The 8,523-nt window shown below is 40.6% G+C and overlaps 1 protein-coding gene across 1 annotated transcript; it reads right to left on the bottom strand.

The window, feature by feature from the left end:
• Window positions 1-1,556: 1,556 nt before the first annotated feature.
• LOC138651069 (indolethylamine N-methyltransferase-like) lies at window positions 1,557-5,655 on the bottom strand. The gene is made up of 3 exons (XM_069741041.1): window positions 5,379-5,655; window positions 2,954-3,161; window positions 1,557-2,277 (listed from the first exon to the last, which is right to left on the bottom strand). The coding sequence occupies exons 1-3, from the start codon at window positions 5,527-5,529 to the stop codon at window positions 1,854-1,856; spliced, it is 783 nt and encodes a 260-aa protein (XP_069597142.1). The 5' UTR covers window positions 5,530-5,655; the 3' UTR covers window positions 1,557-1,853.
• Window positions 5,656-8,523: the final 2,868 nt, after the last annotated feature.

Below are 8,523 nucleotides of genomic sequence, written 5' to 3'. Positions count from 1 at the left end.
AGGTAAAGGATGAAGAAGAAGATGAATAAGGTGAAGAAGAAGTTGATGTCAAAGATGCTGATGATGATGAAGATGAAAGTGTGGGAAAAGAAAAAAAAAAAAGAAAAAAAAGAAGGGGAAGGGCGTGGAATAGTGAAACATCAATATCTGACAAAATAAAAAAAAAAATTTACATAGTCAATATCTTTGTCACTCCGAACGTCTTAAAAAAAAACAAAGAACATGCTATTCTATTTGATTGGGATAAACCTCTATGACTTTAATGTCTCCGCCACCTCCCCAAATACATCCGGCATTATTCTTAGTTGTTTTCCTTCATGTAGAATGAACCTACAAGGCAAGAAAGGGTTTATTTTAATTCCGATATTTTGGTCCCATTGACTTGCATTGGGATCGGGTATCGGTATCGGCGATATCCGATATTTTTTGAATATCGGCCGATCCAATCCGATACCGATACTTTCCGATATCGGAAGGTATCGCTCAACACTATTCATAAGTATTGCTGTCTATGATATCCACCGAAGCTCCTGTATCTATGGTAAAGGTGATATCCGTGTTGCAGATGGTGAGTGTAATGCATGGAGACTGCACTGAGCCAGTGACAGAAGTTGTGAACACATAGTTCTCAGCCACAGACATTTCTTCTATATCCTGATTTACCATTTTTATATTTGCAGGCTTTGTCATTGGCAGAGGAGACTTGTTGGGCGCTGATTTGCAGACAACTGCAAAATGGTTCCCTTTTCCACATTTACTGCAAGTTTGTCCTATAGCTGGACATTTGTTCATGTGGTGAGGGAAATCTTGTCCACATCTATAACATTTCTTCTGTTGCGGAGCATGCTTGCCTTGTGCACTGTTATGTTTGAGATTATGCACATGTAAATTATCCCCACTCTCCATTGCACTTGCCTGATGATCTGCTATCTCCATAGCACGGGCCATCTTGAGTAAATCATGCAGAGAGAGATCCTGCTGCAAAGCTTTACGCCTTATGGTATTAGACGAGCAGGTGACAATTACTTGAGTTAGGATTTCATCATCTACGTCAGTAAATGCACACCCATGTGCTAGTTCTTTTAGCTGAGTGACATAGGTGTCTATGGATTCTTCTGGAAGCTGCTTAGCAATCCTGAACTTGTATCTTTCATATCTGATGTTTTGTTTAGGGTTGAAGTAGTCAGTGAGAGCTTTGGAGCATTTGCTGTACGTGTCTGTCTCCGCTGCTGGTAATGTGCTGTATATGTCATAGACTCCTGTGCCCGCACAATGCAGGAACACGGCTTTTTTTCTGTTCTCCTCTCTTATATCTATTGCTTCCAGGAAATTCTCAAATCGATTTAACCATTTTCTCCAGTTATGAGAGAGATTAGTGACATCAGTCATATCAAACTGTGGGAACATGTGCAAGTATTCAGCCATGATGGAGTCTCTCAGTGGCGCTGGCGTGTGAAGCAGTAAAGCAGGGGTCAGTACTCACAGAAGCAGGTGATTCTATCCCATCCTCGTCGCCAGTTGTAATGTCCACACGGTGTAAGGAATTTAAGAGAGAGTAAGCTTTAACTGTATTTTATTCTCCTCTTCTTCCTCCAGCACACAACATAACAGCAGCATAAGATTTCCTCCTCAGGCCAGAACTGAAACTGAAACTACTCTCAACTCCCGCCCTCGCTTTCTTAAAGAGACAGATCTAATTCTTATACATTACACATCCTAAACAGCAGCTCTTATACTAAAGGCTTAAAGCAGTCAGATTTTTATTCCTTTATATGTATCTTTAGGTATATTTTGATTATTCATCCTTAAAACTTTTTTTAGAAACTCTTGGCATACAGACCTTATTTATGTTTCTACTTCTCTTTGTGAGCCACAATGAATAGTACGCCCTTGTAGTCAGTAAGGTCGCTCACAACTGTTCTCTTCTTAACCTTACAGGTATCAATAGCAAACCCTATTTCAACTACAGCTTTCCTGACAAAATCCTCATCATATTTGAGCATATGGAACTTGTCTTTCCCGATTGTAATATATGTTGCATCTAAAAGTGCTAAAATTATGAGGTGTCCTTCAAGTTTCAGCAACTTTGAGACCTTCCTAAGATGATTTTTATATTCATCTTGATTTTTGCTAATAAATTCTAAAAAACAGCCAATGATGATACAATCCGCTGGTGGTAGAGCTATCGGTTCTACAATATTTTCTTTCTCGATTCTACATTTCACAACATGTCGAAGGGCTGTTCTCACTTTTCCATCTTTGTCCTGAAACTTGTCACTAAAATAAATGGAAAGATGAAGAATGTAATTGCATTACAGCCATTTTGAATAGAAAAGCATTCGGACACAACAGTTAGAACTGGACTATTGGTTTTCAATTTTTGGGAAAGGCTTAAATTTAACCAAGATTGTTGCACTGCATTTTAGTTTTGTATTCACAGTATGTTTGGGTAATTATGTATGATGCATGCCCTGAGAGCTTCAGCAGTATACATATACTAAAAGCATCCATAAGCCCGCATTCACTCAACAGGGACTAAAGCAATGCAATAATATCTTTCAGCAAAAATTTTACTGCATACAAAAGAGTGGAAAACTGCACAAATGGTGCTTAAACCTGTGCTTTGGGCAGAGGGGGAGGGTATGCAGGAGAGCCAGGTGGGACGGAGTCTGGGTGAAATCTCGTTATTGCTTTTCTTTCTTTGGAAAAAGACTGTACTTATGGGATTCTCTTGATTATACCTCTAACTCAAATGTGATGTGATCACATCATTACTGTGTCATTTCAGGAGAACCCAGTGATTAAAAATTTTCAACCAAATTGCTAAAAGTAGACCTTTTTTTCTGACGGCTGAAATTTCATTTCAATAGAATAACATTTGAAAAGAGGGTTGGTGGAAGATATACAATATGTTTTCATTTTGTTTGTAGAATACCAGTGCAATATATTTCACCTTTTTCCTTCTATATCTGCATGATGTTTCGCAGCATGGTCCCACTCAAATGCTCCTGTTCGTTCATGCATCCATCTATTCAGCTCCATGATGCATCTGTCATTGGCCTTAAGTATAATGATATGTTTGAAGAATTCACAGACTGCGTATAAGTGATGAATTGCAGAACTAGCACTGAGCTCAATCAAAATGTCTCCTTTAATGTGACCTGCAGCAAAAATGTCTGAATATTGTTATATGCATACAAGATGAAAAGTCATGATTTGTCATTATCTATACGTCCACTATTCTTCTACTAAAAAGGTTATCTAGTGCATGAACAACCCCTTTTTAAATGAAGTAGACCCCTCGTAAAATAAAAACACCTACAGCTCATCAGTGGCCACTCATGGGCTGCTGCGTTGCCACTTCCTTTGGACAATTGTTGGATAAATGCAACAAGAGAGAACACAGCAGCCCAATAATGGCTGCTGGTTGAATGCTGACCTCACGAGGCATAACAAATGTCATGGGAGAATCATTGCCAACATTGTCACCAGTCTGGAAGTTGAGTATATGGTGTTTTTCTTTTAAAAAGGGACTGCTTTATTTTAAAGGGGTTGTCCAGGTAGTAAACCTCTCCTTTAAGACTGAAAGCGAAGAGTAAAATAAAATTGTTTATGATTATTGTACTTGTTTTTATTATGTATACCCCTCCTCACATGTAAAGCGCCATGGAATAAATGGTGCTATAACAATAAATAATAATAATAATAATAATAATTTTCTAGATTTATACCTCAAACCTCTTCCCACCCATGAATATAAACCATATATCCATTTACTGTGCTACTGGATCATCTATAAACTATTAAGACCTGCTATACATTTGCTACACAACTGGATATCTGAATTTGATACATGATGATGTGTTGCCCTCTTTATGCACTGAAGTTGGCACGTTCCCTGAGTTTCTCCAGCAAGATAGTGCATCACCACATTACGGGTGTCAGGTCCGAGCATTCCTACATGAACAGTTTCCTGGAAAGTGGATTGGTCGTGGTGGGCCAGTTGAATGGCCACCAAGGACTCTTGATCTGACCCCCATAGACTTTTATGTTTGGGGTCATCTGAAGGCAATAGTCTATGCTGTGAAGATACGAGATGTGCAGCATCTGAAACAATGGATACTGGAAGCCTGTACTAGCATTTCTTTTGCGGTGTTGCTATCAGTGTTTCAAGAGTGGGCAAAGAGGGTTGCATTGACAATCAAACACAATGGGCAGCACTTTGAACACATTTTATAAGTGGTCATAAACTTGCAAATAACTCAAAGTTGGATCCCAAATGGCCGACTTCAAAATGGCTGCCATGGTCACCACCCATCTTGAAAAGTTTTCCCCCTCCCATATACTAATGCGCCACAAACAGGAAGTTGATATCCCCAACCATTCCCATTTTACTTAGGTGTATCCATATAAATGGCCGACCCTGCATACATATATATATATATATATATATATATATATTCTGCATCATGACATCTGTAAAAGTCCTATCTATCAAAATATGGCCCCATCACCTGTAAAGACTACAAGCAAAATCAAAATGACAGAATTACATCTTTTCAGTTGTCAGAACTCTACAAAAATAAATTCAGCAAGAAGCAATCAAAATCATGTCTACACAATTAAAAACATCAGCAGATCATGCAAAAAACAAACCATCACCTAGCTCAATCGGTCAGAAAACGAAAACATTACGAGTCTTGGAAAATGTCAACACAAGCGAATATTTTTTTTTACATATTTCGTCCTTTTTGTCACCATTTAAATTAAGGAAAAAAAGGCAAGTTTGGTGTCACAATAATTGTATTGACCTGGAGAATCATATTGGTGAGTTAGTTTTTCACTCTGGATCGACGTATACAACAGCGTGTTGAAGTTCCCACCAATATCCAGCAACTTCGCAGAACCAGTGAAGAACAGTGGACCAGCATTCCACAGGCCCCAATTAATAACCCTATCAAATCTATGCAAAGGAGATGTGTTGTACGGCGTCAAGCAAATCGTGGTCACACCGGATACTTACTGGCTTTCTGCCCCCCCCCCCCCCCCCCGCAATTCCACAATACTGTAAAACTGCACATTTTAGGGTGACCTTTTATTGTGGCCAGTCTAAGATGTACCTGTGCAATAATTATACTGTCTAATCAGCATCTTGATATGCCACATCTGTCACGTGAAGGGATTATCTTGGCAAAGGGGGATCTCACTAACAAAGATTTAGGCAAATTTGTGAACAATATTTGAGAAAAAATGGTCTTTTATTGTACATAGAAAAAGCCTCAGATCTTTGAGTTCAGCTCATGAAAAATGGGAGCAAAAACAAAAGTGTTACATTTAAAGTTTTGTTCAGAATAGAAATATTAATAAAAAATACATACCCTCTGCAAAAGTTTTTGTAAGATTTTCAAGGGGAAATATTATGGAATCCTCTCCAAAATCTATTTCAGATTTATTTGAAAAATAATTTTCGAGATTTTGTCTGGTATCAAAGCCATCTTCATGGTAGATCTTATAGTTACAGGAATCCATTGTGTAATCTTGTGTTCACAGTTGAGTTGTTTGTCTGTACCTGGCTCTTGAGGTCTTTATATAATTTGCAACGCTTGTAAGAATTATCAGGTGATGAGTCCTCGTCTTATCGTATAGAGTCATGGGACTGTACATTCACGTGGAATTTGTATGATCTTTCTATAAACAAATTGGTTTTAGAGTATGCGCAAACAAGGTTTTGTTCAGGCAGGCAAAACTGTGAAATTTTTCAAAGAAAGACGCTTCAGGAACCAGGGTGTTTTTTTTTTCCTGAAGTGTCTTTTTTTATTATTGGTTGTTCTTTAAACAAAAATGATGACGAAATGCTATAAATATGCCCGACATCTTCAGGGTGTCTCTTGAACCTTGCTATTGACTTGCTTTGGAGCAGAAAATACCTAGAGAATGATCTTTTCATTTCTTTTAATCACTGAACTGCTTGCTCACACCCAACGTGCACCAAACATCTCATTAACTTATGTGAATAGAGAACTATTTTTGGCAAACTCAGCCATGGATTTAGACACTTAGACTGCCGTCACACTAGCAGTATTTGGTCAGTATTTTACATCAGTATTTGTAAACCAAAACCAGGAGTGGGTGATAAATGCAGAAGTGGTGCATATGTTTCTATTATACTTTTCCTCTAATTGTTCCACTCCTGGTTTTGGCTTACAAATACTGATGTAAAATACTGACCAATACTGCTAGTGTGACGGCAGCCTAAAGGTGCAATCAATTTTTATAAGGGCTATGTCTGCCGCAAGGTGCTGAGCTTTTTTTGATCTGTCATTTTGTGCTGACAGACTCCTTTTAATATTTATTACTACTGTGTTATGATTCCTCCTTATAGTGTAATGAGTAGCAGCTAAGTAATTCAATCTGGTGTAGAGGTGTGCTGAGCTGTCAGTATTATGATAGACAGGTCAGTCATCCAATCTGAGGCTGCGTACTAAGCTGTCAGTGTGGTGAGTGCTGGGTTTCCTACAGGTGTCTCCTTTCTGGAATGATTCCCAAGCTATTTAGATGGCTGTCTGCCTCTTATCTCTTCCGGGTGTAACTTTGCTCAGTTTGGTATGTGTTTGCCCTGTCCTTTGAGTTCTAGTATTTTGATCTTTGCTGACCGACCCTGGATTTGAGATTGACCATCCGTTTACTTATCCCCTTTGTCTTAATCCGCTGGCTTCTTGGAATTCTGACCCAATACTGTGTCTTGCACACCTTTCCCTCACCCCTCGGATTATGATGTACCCTCCTAGTTTTGACCTCGAACTTTATGACTTCCCCACCTCATGGCATGTCCATAAGTAGTGAATAGTGTCACATTGCAGCTGGCCTTACGTTTATCTTTTTCACCAGTATGGATCCTGTTTACACGCTCTGTGAGCAGATGACAAACTTGACGCAGATGATTCAGGAACTGGCTAAGGAATGCCAGCGTCTTTAATCGTTGCAATATCAGTTGCAGGGTCAGATAATTAGTTGAATAAAAATTTCCTATAGCTTTCTTCTGCCATCAGTGACTGTGACATTGGTTCCTTCTGATGTACAGTTGTCCTCTCCCAAACCTGTAATGGCCCTCTCCAATGCATTTTCAGATGAGAAAAAAACAGTTTAGGGTGTTCATAGAGAGCTGTAGACTCAGATGCAAGTTCCGCAAAGGTCTTTCTAAGCTTCTTAAGGGCACTCTGGTTCTTCATGATTCCCCTTGTTCTCTTGTGGAGGTAATTACCCATGCCATATGGATGGACCGTAGAATCTGTGAGAGACAGGGGCCTGTTACACTCCTTCGGAGCAGGTTCATTTACTGGAGCTGGAGCCATTAGAGGTGGGAGTTGTCAGTTTTCAGGCTGTGAAGAAAAGACATAGATAAGGTCATGGAGTATGTCTATACTGTGGTTTCGCAGGACATTTTTTACAGCACTGTCCAACTCACCGTCAAGTGAACAAGCCATCAGGAAAATGCCTAAAGGTACCTTCACACATAACGATATCGTTAACGATATCGTTGCTTTTTGTGACGTAGCAACGATATCGTTAAGGAAATCGTTATGTGTGACAGCGACAAATGATCAGGCCCCTGCTCGGAGATCGTTGGTCGCTGAGGAAAGTCCAGAACTTTATTTCGTCGCTGGACCTCCCGCAGACATCGCTGGATCGGCGTGTGTGATGCCGATCCAGCGATGTCTTCACTGGTAATCAGGGTAAACATCGGGTTACTAAGCACAGGGCCGCGCTTAGTAACCCGATGTTTACCCTGGTTACCAGCGTAAACGTTAAAAAAACAAACACTACATACTTACCTTCAGCTGTCTGTCCCCGGCGCTCTGCTTCTCTGCACTCCTCCTGCATCCTGTGTCAGCGCCGGCCAGCTGGAAAGCACAGCGGTGACGTCACCGCTCTGCTATCCAGCTGACCGGCGCTGACAGTGCAGAGGAAAGCAGAGCGCCGGAGGACAGACAGCTGAAGGTAAGTATGTAGTGTTTGTTTTTTTAACGTTTACGCTGGTAACCATGGTAAACATCGGGTTCCTAAGCGCGGCCCTGCGCTTATTAACCCGATGTTTACCCTGGTTACCGGGGACCTCGGGATCGTTGGTCGCTGGAGAGCTGTCTGTGTGACAGCTCTCCAGCGACCAAACAGCGACGCTGCAGCGATCGACATCGTTGTCGGTATCACTGCAGCGTCGCTTAGTGTGAAGGTACCTTTAGGGTATGTGCACACGTAGAAATGGTCAACTGCGGATTTTTCCGCAGCAGATTTGATAAATCCGCAGTGCAAAAACACTGCGTTTTTATTGCAGATTTACCGCGGATTTTTTGCGGTTTCCACTGCGGTTTTACACCTGCGGTTTTCTATTATGGGGCAGACGTTTCCGCACGGTTTTTTCCGCAGCATGTGCACAGCGGATTATATTTCCCATAGGTTTACATTGTACTGTAAACGCATGGGAAACCGCTGCGGACACGCAGCTGCGGAAACGCTCTGGATCCG

The sequence above is a fragment of the Ranitomeya imitator genome, chromosome 10 (genome assembly GCF_032444005.1).
Source record: "Ranitomeya imitator isolate aRanImi1 chromosome 10, aRanImi1.pri, whole genome shotgun sequence".
NCBI classification, from domain to species: Eukaryota; Metazoa; Chordata; class Amphibia; order Anura; family Dendrobatidae; genus Ranitomeya; species Ranitomeya imitator.
This window is presented reverse-complemented; position numbering and strand designations above follow the sequence as displayed.

Bases quoted from the DNA above. Each gene is read 5' to 3' on its own strand.
- LOC138651069 (XM_069741041.1), bottom strand. From the start codon at position 5,529: ATGGATTCCTGTAACTATAAGATCTACCATGAAGATGGCTTTGATACC. The intron at 3,162-5,378 runs GTATGTATTTTT...TTTTTGCTGCAG, and splicing joins TACAAAAACTTTTGCAGAGG to GTCACATTAAAGGAGACATT. The intron at 2,278-2,953 runs GTGAAATATATT...CATTTATTTTAG, and splicing joins GCAGATATAGAAGGAAAAAG to TGACAAGTTTCAGGACAAAG.